This window comes from Siphateles boraxobius, unplaced genomic scaffold, assembly GCF_051911475.1.
Source record: "Siphateles boraxobius isolate OS27281-9 unplaced genomic scaffold, OSU_SipBor_1 6, whole genome shotgun sequence".
NCBI lineage: Eukaryota > Metazoa > Chordata > Actinopteri > Cypriniformes > Leuciscidae > Siphateles > Siphateles boraxobius.
The window spans coordinates 20,945,610-20,963,508 of record NW_027509186.1 but is presented as its reverse complement, the minus strand read 5'-3'; the positions used below and the strand labels follow the sequence as shown (position 1 = coordinate 20,963,508).

Genomic DNA, 17,899 nt, shown 5'->3' with positions numbered 1-17,899 from the left:
ATAAAACAGGCTAAACTCCTTTTTACACTTTCATTAAACTGTTATGAGCCCCTAATCTGCAGCATGAGAAGCCAAACCCTGTGAAAAGCCTTTAAACTTGAGAATAACAAGAACACCCTTGGGGGGGGGGGGTCTACTTTCAAAAAGAGTACTTATGGAAATAATGTACTTTAAATGATACTTACGTGCAAAGTGAATGCAATGTTTTTGGACAATAAAATGATTGTTATTTGCATTTAATTAGATATATGTTATTGGCATTTGATTAAAAATTACTTACATTGTCGTTGAAATACAAACAAATTTTTTTGATAAACTAAAATTTAACGTTATATCTACTGTATGTCATGACTCACGCATTTAAATACATTTGTATTAGGCCTACACATTAGTAATGATGACATTGCAATTTAGTATATTTAAAATACATTTACTTTAAATGTATAATTGAATAACACTAGTTAGAATTGAGTACTTTACATGTATTTAAGTGTGTTGGTCAACACATCAAACTAAGTGTGCTTTAAAGCGTGACAAAAGATTATTAAAACTAAGATTTCAAATATACTTTAATTGTACATGATTAGATGTGCACTCTAAGTGTGTTAAAGGGGCATTCGGCAACTCTGGCTATTTCTTCGCTGATTTTCACTTTTGTTGTCGCATGTTTTCTCAGCGAGCTCCCCCTACAGCTGTGAGGCGTATATTTCACAACAATGTCGTAAAAATAAACTCACTTGCGGCACCCTCCTCCCCCTTTCTTCCGCTGCTCATGTGCATTTGTTATTATCGGAGCCGGCCAACTTTATTGTGTGGAGCTATGTCTACCGAGGTGGGTAATACATCATACACATTGAGGGCGGCGTGTGTGTTTATGTCGAATTGCCGTAAAGCAGTTTGTGTTTCTCGCTTCTCAGGAGACTTCCTATTTCGAATATACCGGGACGTTAATCCTCATGTTGCAAGGTTGGTTTTCCGCCTAGGAACGTTGGGGGGAGCGAGGAAAGTGACCATTCTCACCAAAACAGGTTATTAAACCATCCAAATGATTTCTAAACGGTTTTATTAAGCTGAAATAGTTTCCGAATGCCCCTTTAAGAAGTGAAATCATGAAAGTGTACTCTTTTTAAGAATTTTTAATGGCCTTTTATCTCATTAATATAATATTGACTTCAAGTAATAATAAAAAATTTGCTTTTAAGAAATGTACTTGGAGCAAAGTCAGAGGAATGCATGCGCTGACATTTAATAAAGGCATTTTTATTATGTTTTTTTATTTCTTTTAATTATCCCAATAGTAGAAAAAAGTATTTTGTCTAGAAGACTGATTTGACTGGAGCCTTCAACTCATGCCAGTAGTGTGCATCATTATAAAGGCTTTGTTTTTAAAAACTGCTGTTCATTTCATTAGTTGTCCAACTTTTTTATTAGCATAAAAGAGAAAGAAAAAAAGTGCACCTTTAAGGTTCTATGTAGCAGAGAATCCACAGACAGACAATCATATTAAATCCATCATATATTACTTATGCTCAAGTACCTGTCAAAAACCCTGTGCTGTCATTGCCACTTCAGGCTGATAAAATGCGTTCAACACCGTGTTAAAGTTTCTGACAACTTTCAAAAACAAAGCATTGTTAAAATGACATGATTATTTTGTTCAAGTTTGATTTAACATGTTTGTGTGAACAGGACTGTGGGTTCCTGTAAGGCTGCTCTATGCAATCTCATCTCTCTGTATGTCAACAAGCACGGAGGGAGTCTGATTCCTTTTGTTTATATTTAGCCAGTGCGCGCGAGCGACTAATTCAGCTCCACTCAGCTGAACATTCATCAAATCAATCACGACCCTACTACCCAATATTTGGCTTTTGCTGCCAAATGCAACACATCAGGCCTGAATCAAGACATTCACGTATTGTATTTGGCCAGTGCAAGCCCAAAACTTCCAACCTCACATCTTGAACACAAACAACGCGTATACATACATAAGCACCAAGCATTTCATCGTTTGCATGCTCGCTTTTTGGCCTCGAAATGTCAAATCCCCCAACAATGTTTTCTTTACCTGTTCGTCGAATCTATTAATGATGGCCTGAACCCATTCCACGGGCTTGTGCGCCGCCATGCTCAGGCGGATGCGCGCGCCGCTATGTCTCCTATCAATCACTTTTGCGATCCCGATTCCTGCTCCCGAATCGCCCCGGGTGCACCAAATACCCCCTAAACCGCTCCGCAAAATAATCAAGGAGGAGAATAAAGGAGGAGGTGGAGGGAGGAGGGGGGTTTGGTTTAGTTTTTCACTTCAAGCATACTCCACCACGCCGCCATGACACACCACCGGAAGTTTGAATCCTCATCTCTCTCCCTGGTTTCAGTCTGGGTGGCTGCGCATGCGCAGAAATGCTACTGAAGAACTGGACCATTACAAGAGGAATGAGCATGTTGTGATGTGGTTTTACTCGTGATCTATCTATCTATCTATCTATCTATCTATCTATCTATCTATCTATCTATCTATCTATCTATCTATCTATCTATCTATCTATCTATCTATCTATCTATCTGTCTGTCTATCTATCTATCTATCTATCTATCTATCTATCTATCTATCTATCTATCTATCTATCTATCTACGTCTGTCTGTCTATATATATCTTCTTTCTGTCTGTCTGTCTATCTATCATTGTCTGTCTGTCTGTCTGTCTGTATGTCTACAGTAACTTACCAACTAATAGAGTTTGGCATTTCTGGTAAATGAAGTAAACATTTTTTTTTTCTTTTTCGTTTTTTCTTTTCCTAAATGTGAAGTTATGTATGATACTCACTAAAAGAAAGTATAGGCTACCTACTTTTGTGCTGTGTTCATTATTCAAACATAACAAAGAGGGTATTCTGATTCAATCACATAAAATAAAAATTCATGTGTGTTTTTCTTGACATAATAAACCAAAGCCTTTTCATATTCATTATTAATAATTACAATGATAAACCATCTTGGAGGAGTTTCGACATTTTAAAACTTTTAAACATGTACGTGGTTTTAAAAACAATGATCAATGCTATAGGCCTATGTAAATTAATTTTCAAGAATCAGAATAGGCTACTTTTTCATTTAGGCAAAAAAGAGACAGACCATTAAATGAAATAACAGAAAATCTATTTTATTTCAATATTCCTTAATTATTCTGAACGATGCCTGCAACTTTGTATTGCTATAGCACTTCTCGTTTTATAGCCTCTTTACGTAAGATGAATCTCTTGTTCTATTTCTTTGGTATCATTTTTGGGGAGTACTCATGACTTTACTCACATGAGTAAAGTACATTTGAGAGGCAAATATTGTACTCTTTACTCCACTACATTTCTATCCATAACCGTGAGTACCCGTTACTACTTCTAAAAAAAAAAACAAGGAAAAAAGAAAAATCTCAGAAACCCTTAATTTGTTGTTTCCCTCTTAAACGTGATTAGATTGTGCAGGCACCACTGATTGAAACAGCCTATCAGCAATCACCTTCAGCTTTCCGCCAAAGTCAACTCCGTGGACGAAACAGGTTCAAATGTGGGTGCAAAAAATCCATTAAAACTCTAACAGAGGTTTGTCAGAGCGTTGCCATTGTGCTATTGCCTTGTGGGCAAGTGAGAAATGTTAAATAAAGCAACATGGTAAAAAGATGAAAATGACCTGATTTTACTTTCAATTCCTTTTACATTCTCCAAGGTATTTAAGTTAACATTTTTCATAACTCCATGTAGGACGTTTCTGTACATAAATGTAAGCACTGTGGCAGTAGTAATGCAATTGTTAGAAAATGTACTCTTGATACTCAAGTACTTTTAAAAACAAGTTCAGTACTTTTACTTAAGTAGACATCTGACTGTAGTACTTTTACTTGTACTTGAGTAAAATTTAGCAAGGGGTATATGTACTTTTACTCAAGTAATGCAGCTGTGTACTCTGTCCGCCACTGGATAAAAGAGTCAGTTAAATTAATTTTAAAAAGTTCAACTGTGTAAATGAAAGCCAGAAAATAACTGTCGTAAATAGCCTGGAAATGTATTGTTTTTTTAAATGAGGAATGAAGGCGTTAATGAGAAATGTAAGCAGACCTCTGCTGCCACCTTGAGATCAACAGAGAGCAGTAGACATAGTTAGGCTATATAATCACCAGAGGGCATATATTGAAATGATTTTTGAACAATATGAATTTTGAACAATATATTTTTTTTTTAAGACTCAGATCCCACAAGACCCCATGTGTTATGTAGTGCAAATTGCTTGATCAAATTCATTTTTAGGAATAACATGATTTTTATATAATTTTCTATTCTATTTGCTTAATGTCCCCTGCACCCCAAACACTTTCTATTGGCTGAAAAGAACTTTTAATTGGAACTCTTTTCTGATAATAAATCCCTTATTCCCTTCCTTATGAAATTAATTATCAATTTGTTCACTTGCTCTTAAAAATCACACCATGAACTTTTTTTTGTGGTTATTTTAGTTATTTATTGAATTACATAGAAGTGAATATAATCATTACACAACATGCCAGCCAAGCAAATTTTTATTTTATTTTAACCCAACAACATTAGAGGAAGCGATGTTAAAGTAGCTGTAAGCAATTTCAGCCATTCTGCTCAATGTATGGATGGATGGATAAAATGTATTTTATGCAGTACCTTTTCCATTTTTCGACTGATTTTTTTCTTACAGTATACTATACTCATATACTGGATTAATACTATAGAGTATAGTAGCATGTTATTCTTGCGATTTTTTAGGACACTTATTTCAGTGAAATCAGTCTGGGAGTTTAGACATCTGCATCTGAAAAAAATCGCTTATACTGCACATGTAAATTTCACAAGAATTAAAGGTCACATTGACCCTCTGAAATGAATGCTAAAAGTAGAATGAGTAGATCTCTACTTTTAAATGTAGATATAATTAGCAGAGTGCAAAAGTGATTGGTATGTAGTTAGAATGTAAATGTATATGCAGTGCTGAGTAACTGATTACATGTAATCTGGATTACATAATTAGATCCCAAAAATTAAGTAGGCTACTTGTAATTATATTCTATTTTAAATTCTCGTAATCAGACTACAGCAAAAATGTTTTATTGATTACATGTTATTCTCACAATGGCAGAAAATTATTCATAATTTATTTGATTGTCCCTAATACACTTTTATTATCTATTTATTATTTATTATCTTGAAGTACACCCTTTGATTTTAAGTTAATAAATTAATAAAAAAATAAGTCAATAATAATAATAATAAATAATAGAAATGAGTTCATGGTTCTCTGATGTTGATTAATGGTCATATGACATGCAGGTAAACAAATAAAATATTTCATCTTTTTTAGTGTTTTGTGAAAGTAATGGACTTTTGTAAATAATCTACAAGCACTATATATTTAAAGCATATGATAACTCATTAGGGGAAGTTGTAAATATGCACTTCCAATAAACCTGGATCCTTGTTAGGTTTTCACAAAAAACAGTTGTATGTCTCCATAAAATTCAAAGACATCAATGTCCTCCAGTTTAGTAAAGCGATGCTTGTAAGTGTGTGCTTGCTGGCCATTCACAAACACAGTGAACTGCTCTTTATTGCAGGAGATGGTGACCTGTAATACACATACAAAACTGACAGTAAGATGTTGTATTTTGTACTTTTGTCACTTATACTTTAAACTCTAAAAGGGATAGCTCACCTAAAAATCTGAATTCTGTCATCATTTACTCACTCAAAATGTGTGTGTGTGTGTGTGTGTGTGTGTGTGTGTGTGTGTGTGTGTGTGTGTGTGTGTGTGTGTGTGTGTGTGTGTGTGCGTTGAATTTCTCACTTTGATAATTTAATTTACCCATTAAAGTTTGACAATAAATGCCAGTATGAAATAAAATAATTTAATATGATGTAATAGGGGAATAATGTAGGCCTATACATATATGACTTACAGAGCTCATGTCAAGTATTTTGCCTGAAATAATTTGTTTTCTTTATATTACTTAAAAAGACTTTTAAGGACCATAGATTCCAAGCCTAGATTCCAACTAGCAAAGCGAATCGCCCACATGACTGGACGTAAAGTGAGGCTTCGTTTGTCGTTGATCACGTGGTGATTGCGGTGTGTGCTCGATACGTGCCTCAAAGCTTCAGTGTCAGAAACATCACTACCTCCAGGGAATCACCCGTTTAAAAACCCCCCGCTTTTTCGCAGATTTCGTCATGAGTCATTTTGTACCCACCACTTTTTGAAACATTGAGGCACGGATGTACCTATTACAAATAAATAAAACTTCTCCTGTTAACTAGCAGAGCATTAATTTAATTAGCTATTAAATAAGAGATCTAGCGTTAAAATGTCTTGTTTTTGAACTCGAGTTGAGCGCTCGTTGCCGCGGCTATCAGTGTCATGGATACAGTGTTCTCTTGTGGCTCGCGCAGGCTTCACTCGGACACGCGCTTCAATCTATCACCGTTGCGGAGACTCTATTCATTCCGGTGAAATCACAAAATAAACTGCACACAAACGTGTACCTGCTTGATATAGACTGTAAGCACTGAATGTATTCAGTTTTGATGAGAGAGAAAGAAAATACACGGGTGCGGATTAGAACCCGTAACCTCTGATTAGAACCCGTAACCTCTGACACGCTTGGCAAAAGATCAACCACTAGACCATTTAAGAAATCGAACAGAATCTGCGGATCGATGGATTTATTTACTGGTTGAGCAGAAAGGCTGCACTGTTTGCCAAGTTTGTACCCAGCACTTTTGAAAATGCACTTCCGAATGCGTCTCTGTCCCCAGCACATTTCAAACCAGACTGATGCCCGTGTAAGAGTGACAGACACTTCAGATTTGAATCAAAAATGTGTCAATGCATTTGAATAGGAAACAGTTCTATAAGAATCCCTACCTGAAAGAGTTGATCTTTTTTAAAAGGCACAGCTCCACACTTTTCCTCTGCTCCCCACGTCCCATTCTCAAAGGTATTGCGGACAACCACATTCTCCTCAAAAAGGGATTTGTGGTGAAGTGCAATCCCATATCTGTGACGGAGATTGAACACTACCCTAATGAAGAATGGAACAGAAGAATGGATATGTTGTCGTAAACATAAACTGTAGGCTATGTTTACATACATTTTTTATGTAAATGTGTTTATACATGTTTATGTATTGTATTCTCTTGAAACAAAGGATTTTATGTCACATTTTAGAGTCAAGGTTGGGAAGTCCATAAATGACAATGTCTTTGCCAGGCTGTAGTCCACCATTGATCACAGCTTTGTATGGGACCACCTGATGGCAAGAAAAATTATAAAAGGGTAAAAGGACTTTTATAAAAACAGTTTAATATAGGAAAATAAAGGGGCCAACAATAAAAATGACAGGCCAGTAGTGGTATATAGTGGTAGCATATTGTTGTTCTCACCACAGGATTCTGGTAGGCAATGAAATCCAATTCCACCATTTGATCCACTGTGATTGTGTCCACCTTAGTGAAGGGAATACGGTGTATATAGTCCATGAAGTGTTTCCCGTTGACACTTATCTATGGAGAACCATTGTATAATAAGCAAAATGGCAGTTAGGTGTTGGACTAGATAAGGCTTCTCTTGCACAAAGTTAACCTTTTTGTTAGCAAAAGACTTAGGCTAATTACTTTGAATAAGATTTTTTTTCTCAAAAAAAACAAAAAAAACATTTAGTACGGTTCTCTGAATAATTAGTTTCGTGTTCACACCAGATTCAAAATTCTGTTCAAACTGCATTCTGGAATGTGTAAAAAATAGTACAATTTCTATTTGCACAATAACAGTCAATCAATTAAAACTGATGTGTGATTCTCAGTGAAACAAACATCTTTGATGATTGAGTCATCACATGTGAAATGATCCATTCAGTTGTCATACCTACATGTTTATTCCATAAATATCTCATATTTATGGTGTCTACTATAGGCAAATGAGCTGCAAAAGTAAATACATTTACAATCTTAACCAGTCAACAAATTAAGTTTCCATAAACATGGAGCTTGCCGGAATGTCATTTCGGCACATAAACCTGCTCGTTTGCAGGCAGTTGCCAACTGGAAATTATGTCACATAAAATTGTATTAAAGTGATGCTTTTAAAAACATATTTCTGACAATAAATGAAAGATTTTTGAAATGGCATGTCTATTTTGTCTCGGCGGAGTTGAGATGAGAACAATCGGAACACGGCCGTATTCTTGTTCAGCTGCTTAATCCATAGACTGTAAAAAGTCTCGTTGTCAGTCGACCATGATCGCCCACCGCTCGCGCATGCGCATCTAGGTGACACGGATAAATGTACGCAGCATCTGCAGTTGCACGGGATGTGGAAGCGGGCAAAACAGGGGCGTCACTAGGATTTTCATTTTAGGGGGGCTAAGCCCCCAATGAGGATATGATTTTTTTTTTAAATAATAAAAAAAAAGTTTACACTTTAGTCTAGGATCTAATGCTCACGATTAATTTCATTACCATGCAAAGGCAGGGTTTTATAATCACTTTGGTCCCAAATGTGAGGTAGGGCAGATACCTACCTTGTTCAGATACCGGCAGAGGTGGGAGTAAGTCACACATGTGCAAGTCACAAGCAAGTCTCAAGTCTTAACCTTTGAGTCTCAAGCAAGTCCAAGTAAATTTTTTATAAAGTCAAGTCAAGTCAAGTCAAGTCACTGCCTTATGTCAAGCAAGTCAAGTCAAGTCGTAGCTTGGGTCACAAGTCACTGGCAAGTCATACAAACGTTTGACGATTTCACTTAATTTATATATTAAAATAAGTTAAAACTACAGAAGTTGTGGACTATGGTTTTATTTGCAACTTTATTTTTTTTAATATATGCATTTCCACATATAGCTGAGTGGTTACTGCAAATCTAAATGTAACTGAAATTAGGCCAACATTAAAGCATGAAAAAATAAATATGCCTCAAACATTGAAGAAGACCATTAAAAGGTATTAAACAATTCACAAAGTATAATTTAACATTCACATTCTAATATTTACTTCAGTAGAAGAAATAGAAACCCTGCCTTACTTTTATGAACAGTAACGTTAATAGTAATTCCTATGCGACCAAAGGCTTCAAACTGGCATCCCCTTAATACAAGTTATATATTTTAAATTATGAAGTTAAAACCGCCAATAGGTGGCGCCAAATTACCGTATTAATGTACGAGTCATAGAAGCATTCATTTAACTTATGTTCAAAACGGCAGATTCGTTCTGGAACTAAGCAACTAGGTCACTGAATCACAAATACGCATAACTTTCTGTGGCTTGTTTGGAACTATTGTCATTGGAGAAATCGAGCAAAAACAGAAAATATTTGGAATATTAGGCTATGTCTAAATGTCACATCACAAAATTCACTCTTTGTTTACTGAATTTTTTTATAAAATCATTATCACATTTGCAATCGCGTCAATATCCTGGAAATATTTTTTTAATATAAAATGTTATAATTATGAAAATAACTCATACTAGGGCATTTTTTTCCACCACATTTTGAATTTTGGGTGCAATATTAATTCTGCTGGCATTTTGATAACATCTAATAGATGTAACCCCTGATAACATCTAACCCTGCTTTAAGAGAAACATAAAACACGACAAAACATTAACAGTTTTCTATGTTGTTTTTTTGTCATTGGAAAGAACGACATATTTGGCTTTAAAGCATGATTTAAAAAGAAATGTGACAAATGTTATACAAAACATATGACATCATTAATTATCATTTGAATATTGACAACATTAAGCTACATTTGAAAACATAATTGTGTATAAAGCATGCTGTTTTGACCAATATTCTCGATTTAAAGATAGTCAAATTAACTATAACAAACAGCTTAAACAAGCCATAGATTACTTTTAGACGTGGTGAATGAAGTTCGACTGTTCGAGGTTGTGATGGTCGTCCGATGTCCCTTGCCAGTTATTATGCGTACAGCAAATCTTCTTGTACGAATATAGTCAATTTCTAGTGTTTATATCCAAAAAGAAACGATGCTGGGAGATGTTTTTGTATTTAGCGCGCTCACCGCGATGTATGTTTTTCTGGGCTTGTGCAGTGTCGCGCAATCGCGCAGAATCTGATGACTGGCGTCAATGGTTCCGTTGCTTTCATTTTGTTCATCAATTGATGTTGTGATGATAAATGTATATCAAGTCATTATCGAGTCATACAGTTCAAGTCAAGTCATTGGATCTCAAGTCAAAGTCAAGTCGAGTCATTTTCTTAATTTAGTCAAGCAAGTCTCAAGTCCTTACATTTGCGACTCGAGTCTGACTCGAGTCAAGTCATGTGACTCGAGTCCCCCATCTCTGGTATACCGGATCTGATACCGGATCAGATCCCGGTATCCGGCAGATACCGGATTATGTTCAGGGTTCCCCGAGAAAATTTTGATTTCTCTGATCTACATATGTGCATTTTAAGATGTTTTGAAGGCCAAAAAATGGATAACAGCTTTAAAACCATGTCAGTGCATGGGCAGCTGATTATTTTTCTCTCCTCATCAGCATCACACTCTTTTTCTCTTTGTTTTTATCTTGCCCTGTCTCTTCCCCTCCTAAAGCTGAGCTTTCACTGATATAGGCTTTTCATTTTTGTCTGTCAGTGAAGAAAGTAAACATAGGGTCAACTGATAGGTTGCATTCACAATATGTAGGCTACACAATCATTATTGATCTTATGCCTAATACAGGGCCGTAGACAGGGCTTTATAATCAAAGAGGTGCTAAATTTGAGATTGGTAGGGGTTACAATTTTTTATTTCTCTGATATGTGCATTTCAAGACGTTTTTAAGACCAAAAAAAAGGATAAGAAATAGCTTTAAAACCATGTCAGTGGGCAGTATTTGTCAATACCTGCTCTCTCCTCATCTCCATCACTCTTTCTTTTTTTCTCAGTCTCTTCATCCCTTTCTCTTCCCCTCCTAAAGCTCAAGCTTTTTTAATTTACTAAAGGCTACAGTTTGTATTATATTCTCAATATGTACACATTCATTATTAATCTTGTGCCTAACATGATGAAAACAGCTTTAATGTTTCTTGTCCCCTCACAATGACAGTAAACTAATTATTAGCCTACATTACACGTTACATTTGTCAGGGTATACAAATTCATTGTTTCCTTCTCGTCGCGTGTTTTTGTTGTTGTATGCATGCACGTGCGCTGTGGGTGTGATTGTGTGTCATTGCCTAATCCACTCCAGCTGATCATCGTCTCATTCACCAGCTGCAGCCCATCTCACCACTCTATATATACTTACCGTTGTCTCATCCCTTTTGTCAGATCGTTGTTTGATGTCTTCCCTGTCGGTGTTACGTTGCTGTCTGCCTTCCTGTTCGTGTCCTGTGATCATCGTTGCCGTGTTTGGAGTTTCGTCTTTCACCGTCTTCACGTTGGACTACTTCACCTTCATTCACCGCACCATCTCATCCGGTTCTGGTCCTGGCCATTGAAGTCCCTGCGCCATCATTCCACGCCCGTTGTCTTGTGACTTGTGTTTATTCGGATCAATAAATTGTCGACTTGCATTTGCTTCCTGTCTTCCATCCTGATAGCATGACAACATTGGCCTATTTTCAGTTCAAAATGGCGAAAATAGACAAAACTATATTAGTTTTTGCCTGATTATTTTTTGTCATTTGTTTAACATTTATGACCTAAAAAAATGTCAAATATAAAATGTTAAGTTTAGCTACTTACATCCTATGTCGCACTTGACCGTACGCGTCGAGTCGCACTGTTAAAATTCGCGCTCTGCAGCGTCTGTGAACATAAACCCCTCCTACTTTGATTTGATTGGTCATCTTAAATATTCTGACATTGACGAGCATTGACAGACCAATGAGGCTCAGATGAACAACACACACACAAACACACACACACACCTCTGTTTCTGACGTGCTCTCTGCTCGGCGCCGGTGCGGATTGAAGATGAAGAACGCGCTGAATCTGATTATAACAAGACTGAAGCGAACACGAACTTGTGTAGTCTACATTAATCACACATTTTTAGGGGGGCTAGGCAGAAGTTGAAGCCCACCTAAAAGGGCCTAGCGACGCCCCTGGGGCAAAAGTTCCAGAAATGTACAAAAAGTGCCCTGGCCTTGAATGACAAGGTAAGAGAAATAAGACTAAATCAAAATTAAATAACCAAGACTAGGTTGACCATATGATTTTTCTCAGGAGATGTTTTGAGCATTTTACTTCAGACACCGGATTATCAGGTAACTGCCAAGAGAACTGCTAGCTGGCTACTCAAAATTAACTAGCAATATATTCATTCAGCATGTTTGTATTTGATCTGTGTGAATTACAGAAATATAAGACTTGCTTAGACCTACATTTAGCTACCAAACAACCTTTCCACAAGGATAGATTGATTTTATTTTTGTGACTTGTGCATATCTTGATGAGAAATGACGCAGAGTAGGTTGTGTGTGTGTGCGCGTGTGTGTGTTGTAGTAGTAAAGAGAGAGAATGGGAGAAGGAGGTTTGTGAGGTGGACCTGGTCACCACAGACCCAAATCTTCTAAGCTTTGCTGTCATATGCTGCACTGTCTCTTTATGTGGCACATTGTGTTTGGCACATTGTATGGGTCACTATATCATATCAAGGTAATACAATGTGTAATCAAGTGATGACTGATTAACAGTGGCATAATGGAAATGCTAAATGTCATAATACCTTGTGTTGATAATACAACAATGCAAAGTATATGCTCTTAACCTTTCAGTTTTTCACATATCATGTAATACTCAATTTCTCCATTTCTTTTTACAAAACTCTCCAGAAAGTGCCATTTAAAGGTGCAATGTGTACAATTTTTGAGTATCTATTAACAGAAATGCAATATGACATCCATAACTATGTGTTCAGTGGTGTAGAAAGAACTTACTTAATAATCCGTAATGTTTTTATTACCTTAGAATGAGGCATTTATATCTACATAGGCGCGGGAATCCCCTTCTATGAAGGTCGACATATTGTGACGTCATGTTTCTACCGTAGCCGACAGCGAACAAACAGCATTACAGAGCGCGTTTCGTCACTACCTTGAAAGAGAAGCCGCAGAAAGCTAGAAGCTAGCCATAAACACCGTGAGTAGGGACTTTTCCCTTGTCAGTGGTGTAAAATATGTAGTTGGATTGTTTCATGTAACTTAATTCTTCTCCCTTGCTGTGTTATGGCTTTGCTATGTGGGGATAAATGTGCTGGTTACGTTCGTGAGACAGCTGATTAGTATTCTTGTCATTGACCGTAAAACAGTTACAGGAATCACCAACCCGTCGATCTTGGAAGCATTTTAAGTCGATCGAGATTCCAAAATCAGAGAAAAAAGCCTATTGTGTGTAGTAAATGGTGTCTAGGGGATGCGGAGGCGCACGCGCTGTTACAATCACGTTATTTTTGCCGCACGCACCTTTGGGCTCATGCGGACGCGTCCAGTATAAACAAGGCTTAACGCTTTAACCAGCTAAGCCACAGTAACAGCTCATATTAGCCAGCTAAACTTTTACTACCCTGTTAGAAAAAATATATAGTTGCATCGTTTCATGTGGTTCTTCTCCCTCGCTGTATTATGGGTTTGCTATGTGGGGAGAAATGTGCTGGTTACGTTCGTGAGACAATCAACTAATTACTATTATTATATTACGTATTAAGACCCTTGATCCTCCCCTGACTATGGCTTTGTAAACTTTATCCATGATGTGGTTTATAATGGACTGTGGTACAGAAACTTGGTTTACTCTGGCTATTCTCTGCCGTCTCAGACGACGATGTTTGTCCCGTTTTAGCCACCGTTGCTTCTTCGAAAGGGGGGGTGAGCGGTGGGCTGAGCCCTTAGTGTAAACTCGCAACCGAACCGCTAGATGTCGCTAAAAGTCACACACTAAACCTTTAATGGTTTATTAATAAACAAACAAACAAAAAAAACAGGGCTGATGAATGCTTGATTCTGATTGGTTAAGAACGTTCTAAGGTGTGCAATTATCTTCAGGGTAACGCAGGGCTAAGGTAGTTCCAGGCAGGTTTGACCGCATTACAGTTCCATATCACTGCGCGAAGTTAACTGTAATAACGGAAAATAGGATACAATTCATGAAAAACATGCAGCCCCATGCGCTTGATCTGCAATTTTCGATGTCTAACTTCACAATCAATGGACACATGCAGTTTAATTTTAATAAATAAAGTATATAGTCCTATCTATAATCAATAGAAAATTAAACTGAATATATAAATAAATTGATAGTCCTACTGCACAGGTTTTCGTAATTATTCCAGATAATATAACAAATAAATAATTATTGATAGGCCTACTTGTTAAAAGGGCTTTGTGTTGTATTTATTAGGTCGGCTGTCAATAATAGAAACAAAAAGAATGAATGAATTAATGAATTAAAACGAATTGAATGAATAATAAATTATAATTTTGACGCACATGTTTTTCTGTCTCATTATTGCAACTCTCTCTCTCTCTCTCTCTCTCTGTCTCTGTACTGCATTAATAACTGCATAAAGCCGGGGACACACTTAAGGCCAGTTATGAATGTAATTTGATACTTATGACTGATCATGCCTAACGCGTGTTCAGCACGTTCAGTCTGTGTTCACAGTCGGTGCTTAAGACCTGCTACATCGATGGAAACAGCAAGTCGTTAAGTGCGTGGCCCCATCATTAGTCTGCTGTCAGTGGCTCAAACCTCCATTTCTAACTCTAAAATTACGTTTTGGAATTAGCAACGGAGAGCATGGGATTAGATGCGTAAGAAAGTAGTCCTACATACAAGAGCGTTTTAATGACAAAAACTTGACAAACGTCTTGAAATGCATTATCTGAACAATGTTTGGAGGTGTGGTAACTGTAGTATAAGCGGAATAATTGAAGTTTATCATCATAAAAAAAGAGTGTGTGATGGAGGGTTATATAAAACAACAATATTAAATTGCATAGGCTATAGGAGAGACTATCACTTTTAAAGCTAAACGTTCAATTTTTGTATAGCTCAATTTCTATAGGCCTACACTTAAACGTTTCTCTAATATATATCAACAACACCCCACCACCCCATATAATCTGTCTTTTCTAAAACAGACATAAACAGGGACATCTACCATATTTGTAGAGATATTACCTTGAGCCATGTTTCACTTAAACAAATAATCTAAATTTGATTCAGTTAGAAGTAGGCTAGGCCTATATTAACTTGATATTAACTCCGTCAACCGTCTCACAGTGCCTCGCGTCGTGACCGCATTACCACATCGGGTGTGCATTATTTTTCTAATAACTCAACGACCTGTCGTCAATTATCCCTTACACACACACACACACACACATATATATATATAAAACATTTCCAGGGTTGACTGCCATGGTAAAACACATTTAAACATTTTGACTGGTATGATTTAGATGATTATCAAAAACATTCGGTTGGCAAATTAACTGCCACAATAACTAGGTTTTGAAGCATGAAATTAATGTTTTGAGTTACTACAATTTGAAAACATGCAATAGAGTTGTGATGTCCCACAAAACAGTCTCATCCAAAAGCCAATGCAATTGAGAAACTTGCATGATCAAGTGGTTAACCCAAGATGTCATACAGACTATGTATACCTTGTATGTCTCCTTGGTGACAAGGATCTGGAGGATGAATGGTTGGTCATGGAGTAAGAAAGAGTCTGACTTGCGTTCTTCTGAATTCCAGCTACAGTTCTGGAAAGTGTTCAACACTACAGTTGCAACGCCATCATAGCGTGGGTTAAAGTGAAGAGCAACATCAGCATTGGAATGAGAACCACACTGAAGGTTCACATGAAATCTGCACAACACAGAATGAAAACTGTATACAAAACTAGCGATGCCACTATAATATTCCTGTAAATATAATAAAAACATCAAGATTAACTTGTCCTTTAAAATATGATTTACCTGCCAGCCTTTGGCAAAATCCTTCCAAGTACGACAATGCTCTTCCCTTCCTGCAAGCCCCCCAGGAGTGAACCAGTGAATGGGATTTTCTGTGTTGGAGATGTACATACAGCAAGAATAGTTATGCATTTTTGTTTTGAAGACTAATAAAAGTTATTAATTTGACAAGATGGCCCTCAACGTTGCTGCATACCTCAATCTCTAAAATAGCTATTTCTGAGTCAAAAGTGTTACAAAGTAATCCCTATGCCAATTCTTTGTGTGTATATGAATCATTTTAGAGTCATTTTATATTAAAAATGTCACTTACTGGGTTGCAAAAAAGCTGTTGCTGAGAAACTGCCATTCTGCCAATTCTTACTTTTCTTCAGTCTCAAAGCGAATCTTCGGCTGGGTACCAAGACTGGAGCACCAAGGATGATCAAGCATGATGGTGAGTAGCCTAAATATAGCTGTGATTTTAAGCCTGCCCATAAATTATATATAGGTTTTACATACAGACAGCTAAAATGCAAATTAGAAAAAACTGTTAAATGTCGCTGTTGATTTAGCAGCACAGTACTGTAAAAACCTATAGTACAATGCTGCATTTCTATATTACAGTAAAATACGTCATTTACATTGCATTCTGGGTAATTTTGTTTGCGGATAACACTAGTCCAGAGATAACCAAATAGCATACAGGTAATAAATTAAATTTGATTGTTGTTGGTTTAACAGTGATAATGACATGATTGATAATGTGACAAGAAAAGCAAGAGAGTCACAAAAAGGACATTGGTGGATATTTAAGTGATACAGTGGAATATTTGTGTTTCTGGATAGATAGACCTGGAAAGTCCCAGGCAGCTAAAATGCAAACCAGGATAAAGGGATAACACTCCAGAGACAATCAAGTAGGCTAGGTAATGCATTCAATTTGAGTGGTGTTGGTGTAACATTGCTAATAAAGAACATGACTGATAATATGACCAAGGAAAATTTTATGTGGAATATTTGTTTATGGATAGATAGACCAACCTGGAAATTACCTGAAATATTGTCAGCCAAACAGCTAAAATGCAACCATGGTAAGAGCAGAAGAAATTTAGTCCAGAGAAAAATTGTGGTAACTTAAATTACCATATACCCCAGAGTCATGAAAATAAGATTCAGTATATAAAAACTCTGATTCGATTGCTCTGTAAAGGACTAAATGTTGCCATCTCAATAAACAATTTGGGAATCTTCAATTAGTTTTGGTTCTCAGAGCATTTGCAAAATAGAGCCTTGAAGGGTTTGCATATGACAATTAAAAATGTTGCCCTAACATCTAAATTCCAGGATCAAGTCTGTAACAAAGCTGCAACATTACATCAATAATCAGTCTAAATCAGTGAGATTTATTTCTTCATTAATGTGTTATATTGTCTGGAACATTCATCTATCTCTGTACCACAAACAGAAAAACTGTCTAGATCTTACATTTCCAAAAGAGTTAAACACAGTTTAGAGGAGACAGCTCTGTTTCTTCACCATTTTGCCATTCTTTCTGGCAGCAAACTCAGTATTGAGATCTTAATTTTGCACATTTCATTACACCTAGAGCAGTGTTGCACTAATTTCAGTCATTGCTGTCTAACCAAAACTTCTCTTTAACATTCTGCAAACGCTGTTATGAACAATAAAACTAATATAGGCTAACCACAATAGAACCATTAGAAAATGTATCATTAAGTTGTCACATAAAAACCTCCCTAGAAACATTCTGGGAATGTTTGTCACACCACAGAAGAGGAGACTCAGAGAATACAGTTCAAAAGGTTTTATTGCCAGGAATTCAGAACCAGCAACAGGTAAGACATTTAACTTGAATGGAATTCTTGCGCAGGTGTTTTGCTGGTTGAGCG

At 36.6% G+C, this 17,899-nt stretch overlaps 2 protein-coding genes across 4 annotated transcripts in view; both read right to left on the bottom strand.

Moving 5' to 3' along the window:
* Positions 1 to 2,371, bottom strand: part of nf1a (neurofibromin 1a) — a 100,229-nt gene extending 97,858 nt beyond the window's left edge. For 2 of the 3 annotated variants that reach the window (XM_077208125.1, XM_077208127.1), the window contains exon 1: positions 2,066 to 2,371. In XM_077208125.1, coding sequence (XP_077064240.1) covers positions 2,066 to 2,125 — 60 coding nt within the window. In that variant the 5' untranslated portion in view covers positions 2,126 to 2,371. The remainder of the gene's footprint in view (positions 1 to 2,065) is intronic. The other variant, XM_077208126.1, reaches the window with a different exon arrangement.
* Positions 2,372 to 5,494: 3,123 nt separating this feature from the next.
* On the bottom strand, positions 5,495 to 16,356 carry LOC143716500 (galectin-9-like). The gene is made up of 7 exons (XM_077209058.1): positions 16,321 to 16,356; positions 16,011 to 16,099; positions 15,696 to 15,900; positions 7,456 to 7,575; positions 7,234 to 7,322; positions 6,938 to 7,094; positions 5,495 to 5,641 (listed from the first exon to the last, which is right to left on the bottom strand). The coding sequence occupies exons 1-7, from the start codon at positions 16,354 to 16,356 to the stop codon at positions 5,495 to 5,497; spliced, it is 843 nt and encodes a 280-aa protein (XP_077065173.1).
* Positions 16,357 to 17,899: the final 1,543 nt, after the last annotated feature.

Bases quoted from the DNA above. Each gene is read 5' to 3' on its own strand.
- LOC143716500 (XM_077209058.1), bottom strand. From the start codon at position 16,356: ATGGCAGTTTCTCAGCAACAGCTTTTTTGCAACCCA. The intron at 16,100-16,320 runs GTAAGTGACATT...TCTCCAACACAG, and splicing joins AACAGCTTTTTTGCAACCCA to AAAATCCCATTCACTGGTTC. The intron at 7,576-15,695 runs GTATACATAGTC...GGTTCTCCATAG, and splicing joins TCACCAAGGAGACATACAAG to ATAAGTGTCAACGGGAAACA.